At 42.8% G+C, this 25,279-nt stretch overlaps 1 protein-coding gene across 1 annotated transcript in view; it reads left to right on the top strand.

Annotated features, from left to right (window-relative positions):
- Positions 1-3,769: 3,769 nt before the first annotated feature.
- DIAPH3 (diaphanous related formin 3) overlaps positions 3,770-25,279 on the top strand; it is a 504,213-nt gene continuing 482,703 nt past the window's right edge. The window contains exon 1 of the mRNA XM_073325081.1: positions 3,770-4,070. Within this exon, the coding sequence (XP_073181182.1) occupies positions 3,915-4,070 (156 nt within the window). The 5' untranslated portion in view covers positions 3,770-3,914. The remainder of the gene's footprint in view (positions 4,071-25,279) is intronic.

Here is a 25,279-nt window from a genome sequence, read left to right as displayed (position 1 = left end):
CGGGAAGAGGATAAAAATATTGCTCAGGCATGCAGGAGTGAAATCAGGAAGGCCAAATCACACTTGGAGTTGCAGCTAGCAAGGGACATTAAGAGTAACAAGAAGGGTTTCTTCAGGTATGTACGCAAGAAGAAAAAGAAGGTCAAGGAAAGTGTGGGCCCCTTACTGAATGAGGGACCTAGTGCAACCTAGTGACCGAGGATGTGGAAAAAGCTAATGTACTCAATGCTTTTTTTGCCTCTGTCTTCACGAACAAGGTCAGCTCCCAGACTACTGCACTGGCCAGCACAGTATAGGGAGGAGGTGCCCAGCCCTCTGTGGAGAAAGAAGTGGTTCGGGACTATTTAGAAAAGCTGGACAAGCACAAGTCCATGGGGCTGGATGCATTGCATATGAGGGTGCTAAAGGAATCGGCGGGTGTGATTGCAGAGCCATTGGCCATTATCTTTGAAAACTCATGGCGACCCGGGAAGGTCCCAGACGACTGGAAAAAGGCTAATGCAGTGCTCATCTTTAAAAAAGGCATGGAGGAGGATCCGGGGAACTACAGACCTGTCAGCCTTACCTCAGTCCCTGGAAAAATCATGGAGCAGGTCCTCAAGGAATCAATTCTGAAGCACTTAGAGGAGAGGAAAGTGATCAGGAACAGTCAGCATGGATTCACCAAGGGCAAGTCATGCCTTACTAATCTAATTAATTGCCTTTGATGATAAGATAACTGGTGCTGTGGATGAGGGGAGAGCAGTGGACGTGTTGTTCCTTGAGGACCTGGTCTGTCTCTGTCTCATCCTTTCCCTTTCATGTTGTGTGATTCCTAGGCATTATATCATGTATAAAATTAGATGGATTTGGGGGATAGAGTTAATTTGTTTTTATTTGTTCTGTGAATCACCTAGCAAACACAGGTGGGGGCACTATAAAATAATAATAATTGATAACTCTACTAAAACCCCCTTGTGTTCAGGATTAAAATAATCACCTTTTTTACTTAATGATATTTAACTATATTTTTACAACATATCCAATAAACTACTCTCTCTTTATTTGCTTGCTATTGATTCAATACGGTACTTTGAAACTGATCTACTGGTACAACTATTGCATTCTACAACCGTGCAATTAAAAAGGTCCCATTTAAACAGCTCTATCATCTGCACCACACAGGCAGATTAATTTTCTAATCAAAACATTCTGAAAAATAATTTAAGCATGACATTAAACAGTGTTGTGCTAATTATACTCCCCATGAAGAATTTCCAATCAGAATTTACAGTAAAAAGTGCTAGAGAAACCTACCAAAGCACAAGTGCTTTACTGTACTTTAAGAAAAATCACAGCTTCATATAATAATTTTGGTTGTAACTCCTGTTCTAAATTAACCTATTCTTCCATAAAACAATATTATGACCCAAATCCTGCAAAAGGCTATATGTGGTGGAACTTTATAAGTACACACACAGAACTCCATTGACTTCAATGGGGTTCACAGGGGTGGAGGGGTCTGCCGGCATAGAACAAACTGAGGGATCAAGGCCTGTACTGTTTCCTTGTCATTGTTTTGTATTTAAGCAAGTCAAGTTATTCCAGAAAAGGTGATTGTAATTGTTCTGGGTTTTTAATTGGATTTCATTTTTATTGCATTCAAGACAAACAAAAAAGAAAAAATTAGAATGGGTAACTGGAGTATTTTATATCACATAATGGAAGCAAAAGCAGACTTGTGCCTTTACTTCTGTTATTTGATATAAAATACTAAGGACGTAGACACATATATATAGTTAATTCCTTACAATGTCTACTACCTTTTATTTACCAACAAGGCAATTCATCTGCCATTGAGCTGGTCATTTACTTTATTAGGTCTTTCTTAAGTTTCTTAGGGTTTCTCCACTTTTGATTAGCATACCAATGTTGTCACCTTACAATTTACCCATTTTCCATAAAATTTATAAATATTTTAAATAACTGTAATGTTAGAGAAGGAGTACTTGTGGCTCCTTAGAGATTAACAAATTTATTTGAGCATAAGCTTTCGTGAGCTACAGCTTACTTCATCAGATGCTTTCCGATGAAGTGAGCTGTAGCTCACGAAAGCTTATGCTCAAATGAATTTGTTAATCTCTAAGGTGCCACAAGTACTCCTTTTCTTTTTGTGGATACAGACTAATGCGGCTGCTACTCTGAAACCTGTAATGTTAGAATAGAACCTATGTCATCTCACTGTTAATCTTCATGATGACAGCTCTATAAACAATGTATGAGAGAAGATAATCGAAAATCACATTTAACATCTAAAATATAGATATTTTATAGATCTAGATACTTGTTCAATATTGAAAGAAAATAGTAACATGCACAGTAATAATTATATGCTTCAGAGTGCTTATTGCTATTATTTTTAAGAGGAATGTTAAAATCTTGAGTCCAGGGTATAGAATTTGAGGTATATAGTTATTATTATTATAGAAATAGGAGCTTATTTGGTTAACTTGTCCTACTGTATGTATGTTTTTTCTAATCAGGTCTTCCCCAAGAGCAGAGTTTCTCTTTTAGTAACTGAATCGACAAAATGTCTAACTGAGCAGGTAGATTAAATTTAATTATGAGTTGTTCAAAGTTCATTAGTATTGTGTCCTGGAATAAGTCTCCAGTGGTCAATAGCCCTTTGGTGTCCCATCTTTGAAAATTAGCCGCCTCCTGTCCTAGGATTAATTTTGAACAAAAACATTTTTTTTTGGTTAAATGTTTGAGGGACAATTCCTCAGAAGAGGAACATTCCCCATTTTCAAGTAAAAAACGTGGTCGCTCTACTCAGAGTATCCTAGGCTGAATCTGTCTGGCACACAGCATAGGTGCTGGAACTGGGGGTGCTCGTGCACCCACTGGCTTGAAGTGGATATACAGGCTTTATATACAGGCTTTCCGGTTTGGTTCAATGGCTCTCAGCACCCCTATTATACAAATTGCTCCAGCACCTCTGGGATAAACTGCTGTACCAGAGGCGCATACTATCTAGTCATCTCAGGGAACTGCTCTGACAACTTGCAAGGACCATTATAATGACGAATGCAGCTGGAGTGAAATGGGGCTGCTAGTTTTTCTCTATCCTGGTTCCTATGTTGACAGTGCGTGGGGACGCATATTTAGCTTCACTTCACACACTCCTCACTTCTCTCTCCCTGCCATAACGTCAGCGTAACTCGCCAGTAAGCTGACGGCCCCCCGAGGAATGAGAGCGCTCAGCCCTGCTTGCCTGCCCCAAATTCTGCTGGGTACACCAATCCCTCCCTGCGTGGCGGGGAGACACTCCACCCACACGCGGCACACCGACGGCGACTACAGTTCCCAGCATGCAATGCCAACGATTACCCGCGTGGCAGTCGCCGCGTTGCTTTGCGGGATATGTAGTCCGGCTGGGGCCGCCCCGTGGTTCAAGAACGGCGCTTGTTCAGCCTCGCCGGGCAAACAGCTGACTGGAAGGGATTGACAGACGGTCCGACCAATCGTAAAGCAGACCTTCACGCCCTCGGCTTCGGATTGGGTAGTTCGGGAGCGAAGGGGGCGGGCCTGCCAGTGGCGGGACTATTCGGACACGGCGGGGAGAGTCGCGCTGGAGAAGCGGGTGGCGGCACAGCCGGATTTTCCTTCTCCGCACGCCGGCGCACAGCGAGCAGCCGGAGGCGGCCGAGATTAGAGGAGCTTCCCGGCTAAATCCGCGGCCGGGCCGAGGCGGCGGCGGCTTTACCCCGAGCCCCCCCGCTAAGCCGCTCTAATTACAGACACACGCCGGGCGCGGCCAGCGGCGCCAGCAGGGGAGAGCCCCGGATCCGCCGGCCTGGGCCAGTCAGTGCCCCACCCGCCCCGCCCGCGACCTGCCCGGGAAAAAGACCAACGCGGGCTCCGCGCCCCTTGCCATGGAGCCGCCGCAGCGCTACAGCGACTCGTCGTCGCCGCCGCCGCCTGCCCGGGGGGGCCGGGAGAACAAGCTGCTTCGCAGGAAGGTGCCGCCCGGCGCGGGGGGCGGGCCAGGCCCGGAGGACGCGGCTGTGGACGGCAGGAAACCCAAATTTGTAAGTGTGAGGCGGCCAGTAGCGGCCCGAGCCGGGGAGTGTAACGGGCTCTCGGGCCGCTGCGCGCACAGGGCTGCGGCTGCTGCCCTAGACAGTGGGGCGGGAAGCAAATCCCGGCCTTGCCCGGTCAGCTCAGCCCCAGGGCACCTGGGTGTGTCCGACGCTGAACACCAAGGGCTGGCGGTGCTGCCCCTCCCTGGCCCCGGCGGCCGGTAGCTGCCTTTCCTCCCGAGCTGGCCCCGGAGCAAAGGTGAGCGCTTGAAACGCCAGCAGCTGGAGTCAGTTTTAAAATCGGAAGAGAGAGAACTGTCTGAGAACAACGATTGACGTTGCCAGTCTTCCTTTACATTCATATTCTATGTGTCGAAGGATATTTTGTTTACTGGGGACCTCGGGGCTCCTATAAACTGGGTTTACTGTCACAAACTTAAATACCAGTGTTTCTGATCTACTGACGCAGAAGGCATCAGGAGCTGCTGGCTGCTCATGGTCAATTAAAGAAATCAAAAGTGGTACCTAGAAGGCTGTGTGTAATAGGGTAATTTAAGAAGGAGTTCAGACAGGGCACTCTGGATAGCCACAATCTGATAGTGAAAGAGAGTTGGGTTAAGGAAGCCTTTTTAGGAACCACAGCATCTAGTGTTTCCCAGTTGTTAGGTGTGGGCAGGATCTCTCAGAAAGGTATTAAAGTTAGGTGTGATCTTCATCTGGTTTTTTGTTTTTGTGTATAACCTGAAGTGTGAATTTAAATCAACAAGTTATACCAGTGTATCTCACACCCCAGACATTCTTATTTTGAGTTTTTTTCCTTTTAGTTCATATTGCTTGGAAAGGTGTTTTAGCTAAACTAAATGAAATGAACAAAAGAACTTGAGTAAGAATGTGCAGAGGGAGTGTTACCCATGTCTAACTATATTCACATAACTACTAGTCTATGTAGAAAAGTTAATCTGGTAGATTTTGCTGGTGAGTGAGATTTGTTTTCTGGCTAGTAGATTTCATCCTCTAGTTCAGTGGTCTCCAACCATTTTATGCCCAAGATCACTTTTGGAATCTAAGGGCAACCCAGGATCTACCCCTTCCCTTCCCACTCCATTTCCCTGCCCCCTCCCCTCCCCCCCCGCTTGTTCTCCCCCACCCTCACTCACTTGCACTAGGCTGGGGCAGTGGGTTGGCGTTCGGGAGGGGGTGTGGGCTCTGGGCTGGGGCCGAGGGGTTTGCAGCATGGGAGGGGGCTCTCTGCTGAGCCTGGGACAGGGTGCTGGGGTGCAAGGTCTAGGAGGCAGTTTCAGTGCAGGAGGGAGCTCTGGATTGGGGCAGAGTGTTGGGGTGTATGAGGGGGTACAGAGTGCTGTGTTGGCCACTTCCGGGGGTGGTATAGGGCCGGGGTGGGCAGGGAGTCTGCCTTAGCTGCAGCCACACTATGCTGCCGGAGATCGCAATTGACTGGGAGATCCTCTAGGATTGACCAGTCGATAGCGATTGACAGGTTGGTGACCACTGCTCTAGTTAGTGAGTGTCTAACTAATTTTGTTATACTCATTAATTATCTGACTGACTTTACAGTTGGGTCAGGGCTAACTTGTACCTGGTATTCCTGTACATCTGGTAATTTCTTTAATTTCAAACTCTGAATTCCTTATACTATCTAAAAATCCTCTGTAAAAAATTTACTTTCACAGGGTGAGTTATTTTGATATGACTAAAAGTATTATTTTTCTCATCATAGAAGGAAAGGATAATAGACTGTATGTTGGATCATATTAAAGAAGTTCTGTATTAAAATCACAAATGAGTTTGATTCCCCATAGTTTAAATTCAGGGTATTACTAATTAAGAGGTCTCTTGGTTTTTGGTACTGTTTCTCTCCCTCTGTGTGAAACTTGCAAGCTGCTAATTGTGTTAGTACATTCTAAGACAGTCTGTTCTCAAAGCAATTCACAGAGAGAGAGACTCAAAGCAATACTCTAACAACAGAAACAGCACCCAGAGACTCCCCGCCCTTTGGTTGAATTAACAATTGTGATTAAAATAGAGAGAGAGGATGTATGTGGATGGATGCTTGGTGTGGATAATAACTGAGTGATCAGGGAGGTTCTAGCCTAAGAATCCAGTGTCCATCGGCTGAAGAAGGCGTCAAGTGGAAATAACCAGAGGACCCCCAGAGGGCAGACTGGAATCCACCCAACAGCCTCAAGAATGGGAGAACCAAAGAACAAGATAACATCTAGCAGCACAGAGCCTTCAGGAATGTGCTATCTGCTGATGGCAGATCAGCACATGATGAAGCAATTCCCATAGCATGATGAAGCAATTCCCATAGACTGGCATAGGAAGAAATTCCTATAAAAATAGACTCTAAAAAGTGAGAACTTTGGGGTCTGATTCTGCAAACCAACTTCCAGGAGCATCAGATGAGCATCTGACAAGGCCCTGCTCCCTCCTCATGTCCAGGCCACCTGGCCAGTGGCTTGGCATGAGCAACTCTAAGGCTGGTAACTATGATAACAACCTTGCAGAACCTGTGTGTGTGTGTGTTTGTATGAATGAATGTGTGAATAAATATGAGATTGAATGGAATGTTATAGCTATAACTAGCTGCTTACTATGATTCTTTCTGTATTCACAATAAATGCCGTATTTTGCCTTTTTCCCTTTAATAAGATCCTGCTGGTTTTTATTTTATTGGTATAACATGTATCTTGATCACTAAGTTTTTGCACTGGACTTCATATTTTTTAAGACAGCTATTTAACGTCCTTTCTTGAAACAGTAGTCTTCTTTTCTCAACTTGTCTCCCACAGTTTTTAATCTTGTATACCTAATGGTATAGCAAACACAGTTGCAAAAGGTTTCAGAGTGGTAGCCATGTTAGTCTGTATCAGCAAAAAGAACGATGAGTACTTGTGGCACCTTAGAGACTAACAAATTTATTTGAGCATAAGCTTTTGTGGGCTAAAACCCACTTCATTGGATGCATGAGGCGGAAAATACAGTAGGAAGATACATATATAATATCTATATACAGAGAGAGAGCATGAAAAAATGGGTGTTGCCATACACACTATAATGAGAGTGATCAATTAAGGTGAGCTATTATCAGCAGTAGAAAAAAACCTTTTTGTAGTGATCAGGATGCCCCATTTCCAACAGTTGACAAGAAGGTGAGAGTAACAGTGGGGGGAGAGGGGGGATAAGCATGGGGAAATAGTTTTACTTTGTGTAATGACCCATCCACTCCCAGTCTTTATTCGAGCCTAATTTAATGGTGTCCAGTTTGCAAATTAATTCCAATTCAGCAGTCTCTTGCTGGAGTCTGTGATGGCTAGTGGTGTTCTGTTACTTTCTTTGTTGGGTCTGTCCTGTAGTAGGTGACCTCTGGGTACTCTTCTGGCTCTGTCAATCTGTTTCTTCACTTCAGCAGGTGGGTATTGTAGTTGTAAGAGTACCCAGAAGTCATCTACTACAGGACAGGCCCAACCAAGAAAGTAACGGAGCGCCACTAGCCGTCAGCTTCAGCCCCCAACTAAAACCTCTCCCGTGCATCATCAAAGATCTGCAACCTATCCTGAAGGACCATCCCTCATCTCTCTCAGATCTTGGTAGACAGGCCAGTCCTTGCTTACAGACAGCTCCCCAACCTGAAGCAAATACTCACCAGCAACCACACAACAAAAACACTAACCCAAAAACCTGTCCTTGCAACAAAGCCAGTTGCCAACTCTGTCCACATATCTATTCAGGGGACACCATCATAGGACCTAATCACATCAGCCACACTATCAGAGGCTCGTTCACCTGCACATCTACCAAGGTGATATATATACACATCATGTGCCAGCAATGCCCCTCTGCCATGTACATTGGCCAAACTGGACAGTCTCTACGTAAAAGAATAAATGGACACAAATCAGATGTCAAGAATTATAACATTCAAAAACCAGTCAGAGAACACTTCAGTCTCCCTGGTCGCTCGATTACAGACCTAAAAGTTGCAATATTACAACAAAAAAACTTCAAAAACAGACTCCGAGAGACTGCTGAATTGGAATTAATTTGCCAACTGGACACCATTAAATTAGGCTTGAATAAAGACTGGGAGTGGATGGGTCATTACACAAAGTAAAACTATTTCCCCATGCTTCTTCCTCTCCCGCCCCCAACTGTTACTCTCACCTTCTTGTCAACTGTTGGAAATGGGACATCCTGATTATCACTACAAAAGCTTTTTTTTTTCTGTTTCTGATAATAGCCCACTTTAATCACTCTTTTTATAGTTTGTATGGCAACACCCACTTTTTCCGTGTGTGTGTGTGTGTATCTTGCTACTGTATTTTCCCTTGCGTGCATCCGATGAAGTGGGTTTTAGCCCACGAAAGCTTATGCTCAAATAAATTTGTTCGTCTCTAAGGTGCCACAAGTACTCATTCTTTTTACAGTTGTAAAAGAGCACTTTAGGATTTACTCTTTCATAAATTGATTTTAACTGTTCATCTGATCTTAGTCATGGTCACAACTTGCTCAGAAATCAAAACTTTGTGAACACATGGTGAGTCATTAAGTATGATTTGAAGGAAATGATGGGGGAGTTGCATGATTCAACAGAGAATGGGGCTGTATAATACTGAATACAGTTGATCAGAGCTTTGGATTCAGCTGAGGACTGCAGCAAGAAGTAGGGATAGCATGGTATGGTATTGCCACCCTTACTTCTGCGCTGCTGCTGGCAGAGGCACCGCCTTTGGAGCTGGGCACCTGGCCAACAGCCGCTGCCCTCTGGCTGCCCAGCTTTGAAGTAATTGCAGAAGTGAGGGTGGCAATACTGCAAGCCCCCTAAAATAACCTTGTGACCCCCTGCAACTCCCTTTTGGGTCAGTATCCACTATTTGAGAAATGTTGGTCTCTTGTATAGGGTAAAAGCACACAAAAGACCAGACTTCACAGGGGGAAAACCAGATTTCGTGGTCTGTGATGTTCTTTATGGCTGTGAAGTTGGTAGGGCTTCCATGTATTCTATGCCAGAAATAAGGTTACTTCTCCGACTGGCTCTGTTTTCTAGTCCCAGCTCTCAGGCTGCTTGCTACTCACCTTTTGCTCCACAGTCGGTTCCCAGACTTCTACACCAAGCTCCTGATCAGCTACTGCTTCTGGTTCTTTGCCAGGCTGATCCCTTCTGACCTCAGAATGTTACATCCTTCTCCTCTACTGTAGGGATTATGGAGCTCTTTATTGGGCGGATGGTAAACTAGGTAACCCAGTGCTTTTTTAAGGTGTGCCTATACTGCAGCTAGGACCATGCTTCCGAGCACAGGTAAACAGACCTAAGCTGGTGTGCTGAAAACAGCAGGGTGGTTAGAGGTAGCATGGGTGGTGGCCTGGGATAGCCACCTGAGTATGTACCAAGTGGGTCAAGGCAGGTTTTTTACTCAGGTGCTTAGATTGAGCTGCCACCCATGCTACTTTCAGCTACACTGCTATTTCCAGCATGCTAGATTGAGCACAACTAATGTGTTTGTCTACACATGCTGGGAAGAATAGTCCCAGCTGGAATGTGGTGTGGAGTGTTTCCTTCCTGATTATATCATTACAGCTTGGAGGTTGGGGAGGGGTGAAAACAAGCCAGCAGGTTGATTACAGTATAGTTGTAATCTGAAAGTGATGCTTTTTAAAAAGACAAGCATTATGAAGTTTCATTTTATGTGTAAGTGACTTTCACATTAAACTTGCTTAGTTTCAGAATGTGGTAAAATTGCTTATATATAAAGTATCTGAAAATCCAGTGTCAGCCAAATTCTTCTTGCAATCATACAGGTATTATTGAGGGCAGTATTTGACTCTGATGCACAAGCAGATTAGAATGCCACTCACTGTCTTCGTTGAATTGGTTTCTCAGTGATAAGAGGAACAAATGTTCATTGCTTTTAGCTCTGTCCCTGAAATGAACAGCTATGACAACACCAGGAGGGTCAGGTCTGATGATAGAGCCACTTTTTAGGTTTTGTTTTGTTGGGGCACTGTACTTTGTGGAGCATTAAACTAGTAAGAGGTCCAAATATTTAATTTGCAGCAAGAATTATCAGTCCTTCAAATAGTATAGCATGATGCCCAGAAACTTTTATTTTTATCAAGGCTCTTTATGATGGGTGCTGAACAAATATGAAGGAAGACAGTTCTGCCCCGAAGAGCTTATAATCTAAATGAAATTTATTAGCTAAATTTGGGTTTTAGGAGTTGTGATAAATATTTTCATATTTGGTTTTTTATGATTGCTTTTTTTATGTACCAAATATCTGATCTGTGGACTGTTTTCTGTAGTATTTCTTGAATCTAACTAGTGAAAGCGTATGGATCTTAGTGTTTACACAGATTTTTAGTGCTAAAATTAAGTGCAAAATATTCCATATACTTGAATGCTAAACTTAAACTGTAACTTGTGCCCAGAGGGAAGTAAGAAAAAGAATCATGTAATTAATATGCTTGGATGTTGCTACTGTGTGCACCTGGTTTTGGATTTTGGTTGGAATAGACTACTTAAAAATTATTCAGATTGGAGTTCTGTGTTCCAAAATCTCCGTACCTTAATATTTATCATAGTGCCAAGGGGCCTTAGTCATGAACCAGGGCCCCATTGCATTAGGCAACGTACAAACATAGAACAAAAAGATGGTCCCTTCCCCCAAAAGCTTACGAGATAAGACCAACAAATGGATACAGACGGAGGAGTCCAAGGAAACCGATAATATTGGTCAGTATGACAGGTTGTGGTCTCAGTACACCAGCAGCTTAACGATTATCAAGTTGTTGTGCAGGTATAACCCTTCTGCCAGGTGGTGTCAGCAGCAACAAGGCCGGGTTCAATATCTAGGGGTGCCTCTTAACAGTGCAAAACAGAACTGGCTCATGCCCCACCCTGTAATTTGGGAAACCTAAACACCATCGTGGTGCCTCTCTAAGAAGCAATACTTGCCCATTTGCAAGCACTGAGTCTGTGGATAACAAAAGAAAACTTTTATTAAAAAGGAAAAGGAACCCAGGATTAATTTATGAAAACCCCACAACTGACAAGCATGTGACCATAAGCAAACACCCACACCACAGTATGTTGGGCAGCATCCTTCATTGCAGTTTCCCACCTTGCAATGTGAAAGACTTTGGAATGAATGTCCCTTTAACACAGCACTACCTTTAGTCTCCACTGCATCTGACTGACCATTTGTTCTTGGTCAGCAAAGACTCAGAACAGAGTTTTGTTGACAAAAGTTAAGCTGCTTTAATTAAACCGCTGTTGCATGTCCACGCTATGCTCCTTGTGTCGGCAGAGCACATCCATGCTATCAGCTCTTGCAGCGACAGAGCAGTGTGCTGTGGGTAGCTACACCACTGTGCAACTGGCTGCAGAATGCTTTGCAATGCCTCGTGGAGCAGGTACAGCATCACGTGAAGCAGGTTTCTCAATCCCGTTGTTCCATGGGCATCCTACTAGATTTCTGGCTGCTTTTCAACTCAAGTGCGAAGTGGGGGTGTGTGCATGCGCGCGGGGGAAGACACAGCTCACTACCCGTCCACACTCGCAAGGCACGTAGAGCGCTCTGACTCCGCAGCTACAGCACTGCTGGTACTCCACTGTGGCGAGTGGAATAACGTTTGCTGTGCCTCCGCTGGAGCGCTGTGGTGCCAGTAGGGACAAGGTGTTGCATTGCTGCGCTCTGATCAGCCTCCGGAAACATGCCATAATCCGCTTAAGTCAAGTGGCCACTCTTCTCATTGTTTTGAACTTGCTGTAGGAATACGGATATGCTCTTTGAAGGCTCAGTTTCTGACAGCTGGCATGCTTATCTGCTCCGAGACAAAGCAACCATTACTGTGGAATGCTGTGTGAGTGAGAGAGGGTCTGCTGCTGTCTGAACTTACAAGACAGCATGCTGACATGCTTTCAGCCCCCTGAACCCACTCTCTCCCCCCACATACACACAACACACTCCACCCCCACCATTTGAAAAGCACGTTGCAGCCACTTGCATGCTGGGATAGCTACCAGAATGCACTGCTCTCTGGCTGTTGCAAGAGTTGTTAACGTGGCCACACCAGTGCACTTGTAGCTGTCAGTGTGGACAGATTGCAGCACTTTCCCTACTGTGCTCTATGAAGGTGGGTTTAACACAAAGCATTCCACATCTGCAAGTGTGGCCATGCCCTTAGAGAAACTGTGTGTGGTCGGGGAGTGTGTTGGCATGCTGTCTCTAAGTTCACAGCGGTGGGAAGTAACCAGTCCTGAGGCAGGGGGAGAGTGACACCTCCCTCCACATCAGCCACTGTCTCCCTCCCTGGCTCTGTACAGTATAGCAGTTCTGCCCCCCCAGCAGCAGCCATCTGATTGCCTTTGTGTTCCTATTGCCTGGGGAGAGCAGGATTCTGAGTTAGTGATATCCTGTTCGGCATGCTCATCTGTCAGAACTTCCCAGAGCTTCGAAATGGGAGGAGGGCATGCCTGCGTAGCTGTATACAATGCAGCAGAGTTCAAAACAGTGAGCAGAGTGGGCTACTGGGGGAAGCCAGTTATGGTGACGTAACAAATGGCAGTGTCTACGCTGCTGCTTTGTCGCTTTAAGTTTGTCGTAGGAAGCTCTATGCCACTTGTCGAGGTGGTTTTATTTTGCCAACAAAATTGAGTTTTGATCACGAAAGTAGCATTGTAATGTGTACACCTCCACTACCTTGTTGGCAAAAGTTGCCTTTTACTGACAAAACTAGTGTAGACACGGCCTCAGAGTTGAGAGGTACATTCATGTGGATTCACCTTCCACTCTGAAATTGTGTATGTGGGGAAACTGAGCTTTGCTGCTGCCGTGTGACTCTGCAACTGGCTTATTGCTGCTGATGTTTAAACAGTTTTTAATTGCTGCTTGCTGGCACTGAAGCCTGGCCTACACCTAAGATATAGGCTGACCTGTTGCTCAGGGCTGTGAAAAGTTGTGTACCCTGAGCACTGTAGGTAGGTTGACCTAGCCCCTGGTGTAGATGTAGGTAGGTGAACAGAAGGATTCTTCTGTTGACCTGGTTGCTGTCTCTTGGAGAGGTAGATAATCTAGCTTGACTGGGGGTTGGGGGGGGGGGGGGGGGAGAATCCTTCTGTGGCTGTAGGAAATGTCCCCACTAGAGTGTGCTGGTAGCTTGGCTGTCGTGCTGTAGCTGTGCCACTGTAGCGTAGACATGCCTGGAGTCTTTTCACATATAAACTTTAACCTTCAAAAGGAAATATCTGTTTCTAACTGAAATCAATGGGACCACTTCCACTCACTTCAGTGGAAGTTGGATTGATTTCAGAGTGCACTTTTGACCAGTCTTCAGCAATTGTCAGTCTGCAGTGTTCATGTGAATTATGAATAATTTCTCATTTGTGCCAACTTTTTTGCTGGAAAAAGCAGAATGACACTTTAATGTTCAGAATGTCTGGAAATTTATGAAGCAATCTTACAGATGAGACTAAATGGCCTCTCTATTTGGATCCAAATGATTTTTTTCTTATTTCTTCGATGTAAATATCTCTAATTATGAAGCAACTCAATTAGTGTTGGAGATACTGCAGTGTAAAATCTTGAATCTAAATTAATCTATTTTATAGGAATGATTACTGAACAGATGTTACCTAGAACACCTCATTACAGTTGTGGAATTCCATAATTCTTCATGTTATCATTGTTGGCTTGAATTAATACTCTGGTTTATGACATGAAATTTTGTCACTGCATTTTAATGTCTTTCTACACATTCTTTATGAATTTAATTCAAAATTGCCTTTTTATATCTAATTCAAATGAACACACTTGTGTAGTCCTGGAGACTGTTACTACATAGTAACAATCATGTCAGTGTAACTCAACCTTTAATCACTTCTTCCAGACTGCCTTCCAAATAAATGCCTTCGGACAGGGTGGTGTATGTTTCCATTTCAAAACCCTACATTAACTACATGTTAAGGCTGCAAATTAGAAATCAAAGGTAGAAAATGTTGTCAGACTAACAATCATGTTTTTAAAGTACTGTTTCATAAAGTGCTGTAAAAAAGAACATATTGTTGCTCATCAGATCTACCCACTTTAATTGTAGATCATTGCTATTTTTTTTTTTTAAGGTCAGAAGTGATTGGCTCATAATCTAGTCTGACCCTGTGCATACTACAGACTATAGGACTTCACTGTATTAATTCCTGTTTCAAGTCCTGGTGAGGAACCTTGTCAATGGCTTTCTGAAAATCTAAGTATACTATATCCACTGGATTCCCCCTTGTCCACGTGCTTGTTGATTGCCTCAAAGAATTTTTGTAGATTGATGAGGCATGATTTCCCTTTACAAAACCATGTTGACTCTTCCATGTTCATCTATGTTCTTTACTACAGTTGCAACCAGTTTACGTGGTACTGAAGTCAGGCTTCTCAGCCTGTAATTGTCAAGATACCCTCTGCAGCCTTTTTAAAAATTTGGTGTCATAGTAGCTATCCTCCAGTCATCTGATATAGAAGCTGATTTAAGTGATAGGTTACATACCACAGGTTTCAGAGTAATAGCCGTGTTAGTCTGTATTCGCAAAAAGAAAAGGAGCACTTGTGGCACCTTAGAGACTAACCAATTTATTAGAGCATAAGCTTTCGTGAGCTACAGCTCACTTCATCAGATGCATATCGTGGAAACTGCAGCAGACTTTATATATACACAGAGAATATGAACCAATACCTCCTCCCACCCCACTGTCCTGCTGGTAATAGCTTATCTAAAGTGATCATCAGGTGGCCCACCTGATGATCACTTTAGATAAGCTATTACCAGCAGGACAGTGGGGTGGGAGGAGGTATTGGTTCATATTCTCTGTGTATATATAAAGTCTGCTGCAGTTTCCACGATATGCATCTGATGAAGTGAGCTGTAGCTCACGAAAGCTTATGCTCTAATAAATTGGTTAGTCTCTAAGGTGCCACAAGTGCTCCTTTTCTTGTTACATACCACAGTTCTTCAATTTCACATTTGAGTTCCTTCAGGACTGTTGGGTGAATACCATCTAGTCCTGGTGACTTATTACTATTTAGATATCAGTTTGTTCCAAAACCACCTCTAATGATAGCTCAATCTGGGACAGTTCTTCAGATTTGTTACCTAAAAATAATGGTTTAGGTTTGGGAATCTGTCACATCCTCAGCCGTGAAGATCGATGCAAAGAATTGGTTTAGTTTTTCGCATGGCCTTATCTTCCTTGAGTGCTCCTTTAACATCTTGATTGTCCAGTGGCCTCACTGGTTGTTTAGCAGGCTTCCTGCCTCTGATGTATTTGCAAAAGTTTTTTGCTGTTGTTCAAATTCTTTTTTGGCCTTGCTTAATCATATTTTTATATTTCACTTGCCAGAGTTTATGCTCCTTTCTATTTTCCTCTCTAGGATTTAACTTCCACTTTTTAAAGGATGCCTTTTCGCCTCTAACTGCGAAAAGGCCTCTGACTGCTTTTTATTTTGTTGATTAACCACAGTGGCACTTTTTTGGTTCTCTTACTATGTTTTTTAATTTGGGGTGTGCATTTAGATTGAGCCTTTATTCTGCTGTCTTTAAAAAGTTTCCATGCAGCTTGCAGGGATTTCACTTTTGGCACAGTACCTTCTTAATTTCTGTTTTAACCAATTTCCTCATTTTTGTGTAGTTCCCCTTTCTAAAATTAAATGTTACTGTGGTGGGATGCTTTGGTGTTGCCCCTTCCCCCACCAGGGATGTTAAATTTTACTATGTTATGGTCACTATTACCAAGCAGTTCAGCTATATTCACTTCTTAGACCAGATCCTGTGCTACACTTAGGACTAAATCAATAAATGCCTCTCCTCTTATGGGTTCCGGCACTAGGTGCTCCAAGAAGCAATCATTTAATGTGTCAAGAAATTTTGTCTCTGTATCCCATCCTGAGGTGAGATGTACCCAGTCAATATCAGGACAGTTGAAATCCCCCATTATTATTGAGCTTTTTATTTTTATAGCTTCTCTAATCTCCCTGAGCATTTCAGTCACTCTCACCATCGTGGTCAGTACCACTATATCCCTACCACTATATTCTTATTTTTCAAGCATGGAATTATTATCCATAGAGATTCCATTGCACAGCTGGGTTCATTCAAGATTCTTTTACTACATTTGACTGTATGCTTTCTTTCACAAAGAGTGCCACTCACCCACCAGCACAACCTAGTCTTTCCTTCCAATATATTTTGTACCCTGGTATTGCCATATTCCATTGATTATCCTCATTCTACCAAGTTTGTGTCATGCCTTTTATATCAATATCTTCATTTAGGATGAGGCACTCTAGTTGACTCATCTTATTTAGACTTTTAGCATTTGTATATAAGCACTTAAAAAAATTCACTTTTTAGCTGTCTGCCATTATGTAATGTAATTGAATGGGAATTTTTTTCTTTGACTGTTTTTCTTCAGATCCTAACCAAATTTTGTTTTCCATCCTCTCCTCCTTAATAGGGTATAGAGAATCTCCATTAATAGACCCCCCCCCATGGGATGTCTCTGTTGACCTGAATTTATGGGCTAGTTTATTATGGGTCGCCAATGATCTGACCAGAAGATATTTAGGTTCTTGTCCCAATTCAGGCTACAGGGTTAGAAAACTCAAGAGTTCAACGTTGTGAGATGACCCTTGGGTTGTGTGGTAAGGACAATCCTCAGATGGTAAGCCTGAGAAGGAGCCAGAATTTACCAATGTACATTGTAATACATCACAATAGCAAGCTTGCAAACTGGCTTTATGGGCTACATTGTCCGAACCACTTGCTCCTCTGCACCTGTCGGCTTTTCCCCAGCTGTTAGTTTAAAAACTGCTTGATGACCTTTTTAATTTTATGTGCCAGGAATCCAGTTCCATTTTGGTTTAGGTGGAGCCAATCCTTCCTGTATAGGCTCCCCCTTTTCCCAAAGGTTCCCCAGCTCCTAGTAAATCTAAACCCTTCCTCCCTACACCATTGTCTTATCAACATGTTGAGACCCTGCAGTTCTGCCTGTCTGTCTGGCCCTGTGTGTGGAACTAGAAGCATTTCAGAGAATGCTACCATGGAGGTTCTGGACTTCGATCTCTTACCTAGCAGTCTAAATTTGGCTTCCAGGGCCTCTCTCCTTGTGTGCTCTTGTATATCTCATCAATTTTCTATATGAATTAGGAGCTGTCAGCTTCCCTTGTTAAAAATGAATATGTAACAAGTGGGAAACATTTCTATAGTTTTCAGAGTAGCAGCCGTGTTAGTCTGTATCCGCAAAAAGAAAAGGAGGACTTGTGGCACCTTAGAGACTAACCAATTTATTTGAGCATAAGCTTTCGTGAGCTACAGCTCACTTCATCGGATGCATTCTATAGTTACGTTCACTTCACCTCTAAGGTAGTTGTGTTTAATCAGTGTGTCCCTCTTTCTTGATTGGGAGAGTTTGGGTGTTTGGGCACCTAGTAAAGTATTCTTAAAGAATTCCCAGTGATCAATCACATTTTTCTTAAATTGTTTCTCCCAGCTGAATTGGCTCATAATTGGTTTTCAGCTTTATGAAATTGGCCCTTTTAAAGCACCAAATATATACTAATTCCTGGTTTGGACTTTATTTTGTGGGCAGATAACAAATGTAAGTAAGTCATGATCGCTTGCACCTAAAGCAAACACTAATTTTTAGTACTGTGATTAAAGAGGAATTCATTTGTTTAGAGTGAGCTCTACTATAGAAATTCCCAATTTTGGACACAACACTTCTTGACTTAAATGGTCATGTATGATTTTTAGTAGTTCCAAGGATATCACGTGCTACCAGTACACAGTCGCCTAGCAAACTGAAGTCCCTAATGTTCATCCAGCTTTTTTCCTACACCTTAGCTCTGTGCTTTAGGAGCTGGTTGTCTTGTTCTCTCGGGTGATTTAGTGGTCTGTAGAAGACCTAGTGCCCCATCTTGTGCTTTAGCATGTTTTTCCTGAGTTGTCAGCGACTTGGAATGAGTAATGCTAATTTTGACCGAATGCCACTGTCCTGCTTTTGTCCACTTGGTGTTTCCTAAGTAGGTCATAGCCAGTGATTTTTAAACTTCACTCATGCACATCTTTGTACCAGCTTTCAGAATACCAACTAGGTTGAATTTATGCTCATAAATCAGCAGTTCCAGTTCCTCTTGTTTATTGCTCCAGCTCCTAGCCTTGGTGTATAGGTAACTAAAGAATTTCTTCTCCCCACATCCCATGGTGCCTTGACTATTTTATTCTCAACATCTTGATTTTTTGTGTGTTAAATGAGTGCTCATTTGTTTCCACTTTTTACCCTCCCCTTTTGTTGGTAGTTCAATGCCTTCCTGTCTAGTTTAGCTAGCCTGATGGGCTCCCCTTTTGATGAGGTGGAGGTCAGCTAAATTGTACATCTCCCTCTCTCCAAAGAATATGGAATAATCTTTTACAAAAACATAGCCCTCTACTTCACATTTCCTACCTAGCTAGTGATTTACTTCCAGAATTTTTCGCTTGTGGGACAAGAAGGATCTCAGAAAAGATAACTTGACTGTTCCTCTTCTTCAGCTTCTTCAAAGCTCTTTGAAGCAGTCTATAAATCTGAAGTGTCATTAGGGTTAATATAGCCACTACCAATGGATTCTTGCATGCTAACTTGAGAAGCCTAACCAATCTTAGTCACATCTTGTGTCTTGTATGCAGGAAGACAGCATGTTGTCATGCTATCAATCTGTCCCTTATGGAAATCACCCCCCTTCCCACTTCTTTCTAGCACAGAATCTCTCACAAAAATAGTTTGTGTTCCTCAAATGGCTCGAAATCTCGGTACGAATGCTTGATTGACTTGTGGGTTGGGATGAGCAGTCATTCTCCAGTGTGAGCCCTGTACAGCTGTCTTTTCTGTTCATTATCCATAGTTGAGAACCTAATAATGATTGGATAATTCTAGCTGTGTGGAATTGGTCCTGGTCTTCTCTGATAGTCACAACCTAGCTATCCTCATCGGCTTCCAACTGTGTAGAATGTTGCCTGGTCCTCTTCTTGCCGGTGGTTACAAGCTACTAAGGCTACTCTCTAGTTTCCACTTTTTTTTTTTTTTTTTAAATTCCTTTGTAATTCGGAGACATGACTTTTCTTGGTTCTGGTGCAGTGATGCTTTGTGAAACTCTCCAAATGCTCTTCGCTCCCTGATGCTCCAGAGCATAAGTATTTGTTCTTCCAAACCACAAGTCTTTTCTTTCATCACAGCCACCAACTTGCACTTCATCCAGAGAAAGTCCTTTTTGGCTTCAGGCAAGGAAGCAAACAGGTCACAACCGTTATTATATTTGCTTTTCCTTCTTTTGAGAGAAGGTGGTGCAGAATGGTGGCACATATTGTAACCCACCTCCTCAACTGAAATGTGTCGTCATTGTTGTGGTACACCTGTCTTGAGGAAATCTAGCTGCAGACCCTGTATAGCAGGAGCTCAGAAGCAAGTCCTGCACGGGCTCTGAGCAATAGGCTCTACCATACAATAGCGGGATCTGAGTAAGTAGCAGGACTGTCTTACTGGGGTTGCCAGAAATAATGGTGCAAGTATCCTAGGCACAATGAGTTGCAATAGCTAACACACAGATCAGCACACCATTTTCAAATCCAGTTCCCTACTGCCTGGCTTGCCCTCTAGCCTTCTGCTCACTTTCAGTCTATCTTTCTTCTGAGTCTGGTCTGCAGTCCTACCACAAACTCAAGATATTACTTCCTTTTCCTGTACTTCAGGCGTTATGAATCTTTTTACTGGCTGGTAGTTGAACTGAGTAACACTGCTCTCCACCTTCTGGATCCATTTTCTCTAGCTCAGCTGATGTGGTCTGAGGGAGATGCCCCACATGCCAATATAAACCTGCTGGCTCTGTAGTGGATATAGCATAATAGCTTCAACTGTTGAAGATGGAATAAAATGCAATCACAAGACTTTAAACTGTCTTAGGATTTAGGGGCAGAGCTAAGGTATCCTTAACAGCCTTAACTTTGTATTTGCAGCTTTAACTGAAATGACCTAGATTATTAATATAAAAGTTATGGCTTTAAACTGTTGCATGTTGAATTTTTCATTTACTGATATATGAACTTAACTCTTTAATCCAGTTTTTGGCCTGGGTACTTCAATATTTTTTTTGAGGTATGTAAGATTTACTTTTATGTCTATTACTATTTTTCTAACAATGAAATACAGTAATAATTTTGTCCAAATGAGAAATATAAGCCAGTGTGGCCCTGATCCCCGGAAGTATTTAGGTCTGACTCCCTTTGGGAGTTAGCCTAAATAGCTCTAATGCTCTTGGGCTTCTTAACAGCTCTACAGGTTATTTGGGTACTTACTCTCTCAATCTTTTGATAACAATTAAGGTGGAGGTTGGGCCTGAAGTGGGCGAAACAGTACCTAAAATATCAGAGGCTTCTGGGTTGCTCAAATGGTTATCAGTAAAGGCACTTCACGTCCTTCAGTGTCAGAGATAACATCTCATTGACTGGTTCATGAGATTGCTTAGGCTTGTGACTAGCCACCTTATTTTTCAGTCAATTCCTATTGTTTGGGCTGACATGAACTCCTTGGACATTGAGAATTTACTGTGGTAATAGCACTCTGCAGGCAAGAGAGCATATATGGGATCCCATGTCTTCTCTTGGCAAACTATCTTCATTAAGAAACCACAATCCTTGCTTATCTCTGGGGTCTTGAGGCTAATGTTGAGTCGAAGACAAACTTTCTGATCTCTTCCTGGAGATTCGCTCATCTCCATGTGACAAGGAAAAGAGAAGCGTTTCTGTTAAGAGAATTGGCAAACTTGGAACTTGACTTTGTCTTCTAAGTCAACATCAATGTTGGGTCTAGAACTGTATGTCTCTGGGTTACCAGGATTTCTGCAAAGATCTGATTTCCAGGGACCAAATCTGTTCCCTGACCCTGAAAATTTCATGTCTTGGGTCTGGCTACCAATGGATAATCTGGAATTGACCCAACCAAGAAGGTTTGTTTTGAGTTAGTCTGAGAACAGGTCAGACAAACAACTCTGGCTCCTGGAAAATGAGTCATCTTAGACTTCTTAATTTTTTAGGCATATTGTTTGCACATTCAGAAAAATGGATGCCCCTTGCAACAATCTTGACTTGAATGGTCTCCAAATCCTGACTTGCAGACTTGTGTATCTAGCTATAACCACTACATTCCCAGGTCAGCGAAACCGAAACCCAGCTGTAAAACTCAGTGTTCAGGAGAAATTAACAATCTGCAACTATGGTAAGCAGTCTGTCTGTGCTTCTCTTCCCCTAATTTGGAAGACTTCAAAGACAGTGAGCAGCTATCCTCTGTTTAATTTATCCAGAAGTAGCTGTGAAGGATCTACTGAAGGTGTGAAAAGGTCAAAGGTGTTCTTCCCCACAAGATGACTCGTACTTGATTCCTTTCTCCCTTCCCCCTTAATGTTGGGGGCTTGCTTGCAAAAAGCTGATGGCTCTTTAAAATGTAGTTTCTGACATCTTGAATACTTTTGTATTTTAAGTAGTATGAGAATTTGGTATATTTTCACATTTTTTTTGTTTAAGTGCCGAGCCTGAAAATTGTTGGTCTTAGGCCTCTCTAGGCTGGGTGAGCAAAGTGTCTGTTAGCTTCCTTACTTAACTTTTCAGAGAGCTAGATATTATCTGCAGTCTTCACTAAAGTCTACAGTTCTGCTGGTGAACATTCATCTGTTTGTCAAACCCTTTTATTCAAGATATTTTATTTATTCTTTTGTCCAATCCCTTTAAACATTCCCTAATGGGAAGTTGTTTCTGGTAGCCATTATTAAGGTTAAATTTTTGTCATGGATATTTTTAGTAGAAGTCACGGAAAGGTCATGTGCAATAAACACATTCGCAGAAGCCTGTGGCCTGTCCCTGACTTTTACTAAAAATATGCGTGAAATCCGCTGGCGGGCAGGGACGGTTTGTTTACCTGCAGCGTGCGCAGGTTTAGTTGATTGCAGCTCCCACTGGCCGCGGTTCACCGATGTGGGCTGTGGGAAGTGGCGGCCAGCACTTCCCTCGGCCCACTCCTCTTCCCGCAGCCACCATTGGCCTGGAACAGCGAACCGTGGCCAGTGGAGCTGCGATTGGTGGAACCTGCGGATGCTGCAGGTAAACAAACCGTCCTGGCCCGCAGCGGATTTCCCTGATGGGCTGCATCCCAAAGGTTGCCAATCCCTGATGTAAGCTGTACTAACACTGAGCATGTGGGAGGCTATACCTTCTTTCAGTATGCATCCTTGTGTGTACACAGTGGCAACTCTCTACATACTAAGCATGTAGCATCAGTTGGTCCTTTGCATTGCTACTGAGCAGTGTGCATTTTGGAATTTTTTTTTGCTCTGTATTGTGGATGCAAAGCGGACGCCAGGGGGGTTCAACTTTTTAAAAAATCCCGTCTTTGCACTGTTTCCACCCCAATGTTTCCTCGTGCCACTTACAAATAGCAGCTTGCCAACATGGATCCAACAATGCTCCGCACCACTAAGTTGGCAACCGTGAATATGCAGAGTCTGCTTGGGCTGTATTTCAGTGCTCAAAATGAGAGAAAATTGGTTTTGGATTTTGCCTGACACACCACCAACCAGATGATATACTATCAGCTGCAGTTTCTCCAACAGCTTCAACAGTGGTGGAAGAAGCAGTAGAAGGACAAGGGAAAAGAGGCAGAGGCATAGCAACTGATACTAGTGACACAGTTCCTGGAGCAATTCCAGATTATGCAGCACTGTTTCTGGGCTTGGTAAACTAGCATTGATTGGTGGAAAAGGATCATTTAGCAGACTTGACCAGTAGTGGAGAGAGAATTTCAGGATGGGGAAGGCAACCCTTCTTGAGAACTAGCCTGCAGCAGCCTACCAACATGTGGTGCCCCATTTCAATGGATAAGTGAGTTGCCATTGCTGTTTGGAAGCTCGCCACCATCAAATGCTACGGGTCTGTAGCCAACCGATTTGGTGAGGTCGACTTTTGGGGCCATGATTGTGCAGGTTTGTGAAGGCATGGTAAAAGCACTCATGCATTGGGATATAAAGGTTGGTAATGTTTAGGATGATATTGGTGACTTCGCAGGCATGGAGTTCCCATACGGCATTGGGACAAATGAAGGGACCCCCTATGTACCTAATCTCCTCCCTTCCCTGCCTCCTGTTCTAGTCTCACAATTTATAAACAAGGGGTAGTTCTCCATGATGCTCTGAGGGTGGGCTGGCTGACCACGTGGCAGGTTTACGAACATCAATGAAGGATAGTCTGGAAGAATCCATGTTAGGAGTCTGCTAGGATCAGCACTTGGTTCTGTTTACTTTAATGGATAAAGGACGGTTTGCTTCCAGGATCATTATGGACACGAATGGTGTGGACATTGCTCTGGTTATTTGGGAGACCAAGCTTAGTCTCTGCTTTCCTGGATAATGAAGCTGTTCACAGGCTGCTTGGACAGAAGAAAGGAACTGTTGACTGATTCTGCAATGGCTAAGGCAGTAGTAGTTAGATTGTGTGTGTGTGTGGCCGCTTTGCAAGGAAGGAGGAACTGTCTGTGGAATAGGTTAGAGTCTACAGGGGAAAAAAATGTGCCCAAGATTAGAGCTGCATGCTGCCTTTTGCACAAGATTTGTAAGAATAAGGGAAAAAGCTTTAATGATGAGAGGTGGAGAAAGTTGGGCAGAGGTGCAGAAACTTGCTCAGCAGTTCAAGCAGTTAGCTAGGCTCCAGTAGAAAATGGAAACTGTCAGGGCAATATTGTCAGGTATGTCTAAAGCTCTTACTTCTGAATATCAGACCTTATTGTACCCAGTTGTCCTTATTTCATCCTCAATATTTGCTATCATCCCACTGTAAGTTTACTTAGAGATTTTCATAAATGTTGATCATTGGCCTAACTTCTCTCCCATTGAAGTCCCGTGATAGAACTTTTGTTGATTTCAGTGAAGGCAGAGTAAGGACAATGCTGAACACTTAATATTTTTCCCATAAATATTCCTTCTCTTACACCCCTGCATTTAGGTCATTGCTTGGTTAGACCCCTTGTGTGTTTGGTGGCAGCCGTATTATGGGGTAACATTTTATTTTCTCAGCTGTTAAATGTTGTCACATCTTTGGGAGGGTGTCTGTACTAGTGTTTTCCCAACTGCCCTAAAGGACAAGAGACCTCAGCAAGTAGACATGATATATTAAGCAGCTAACACCTTTCCTTTCAATTTGAGAATTTCTCAACTATGGTTTAGAATAGGGCTGTCAAAGATGAAAAAAATCACAATTGTGAGATTAAAAAAGTGAGAGTTACAGTTTAGTGGCACTTAAAAGAATGCCAAATTAAATTATAAATATTTTTGGATGCTTTTCTGCATTTTCAAATATACTGATTTCAGTTATAACACAGAATACAAAGTATACAGTGATCGCTTTATTTGACAAATATTTTCACAGTAAAAAATAAATATTATTTTTCAATTCACCTTATACAAGTACTGTAGTACTGTCTCTTTATTGTGTAAAACTTGAGTCTCCAAGTCGAAGCATGAAGAGGCATATGAATATTTAGCACACCTAGCTCGTAAATACCTTGCAACAATGGCTGCAACAACGGCTACAACAGTGTCATGTGAATGCGTGTTCTCACTTTCAGATGACATTATAAATAAGAGCCGAGCAGCATTATTTCCTATAAATATAAACAAGTTTGTTTGTCTTAGTGATTTGGCTGAAAAAGAAGTAGGACTGAGTGGACTTGTATGAGGTGAACTGAAAAATACTATTTCTTTTGTTTATCTTTCTTAGAGTGCAAATATTTGTGTTAAATAATACAAGTGAGCATTGCACACTTCGTATTCTGTTGTAATTTAAATCAATATATTTGAAAATGTAGAATAACGGCCAAAAATATTTAATTGTTTGACAGTGCAATGTTAAATTGTGATGAATTGTGACTGTTTTTTAAACTAGTTAATTTGTTTTGGGTTAATCGCATGCATTTGCTGCAGTTGACAGCCGTAGTTTAGAACCAAAAGACACTTTTGTATTGGTTACCCCCCTGCCTGATTTAGTGGGAGGTGTTCTAGGGTTCACTTATCACAGGTCAACAGGTAAAATTTGAATTGTTTTAGGCTGTACTTGCATGGTATTGCCTTATTTTCCATTCTGTC

Source organism: Lepidochelys kempii, chromosome 1 (assembly GCF_965140265.1).
Source record: "Lepidochelys kempii isolate rLepKem1 chromosome 1, rLepKem1.hap2, whole genome shotgun sequence".
NCBI lineage: Eukaryota > Metazoa > Chordata > Testudines > Cheloniidae > Lepidochelys > Lepidochelys kempii.
This window is presented reverse-complemented; position numbering and strand designations above follow the sequence as displayed.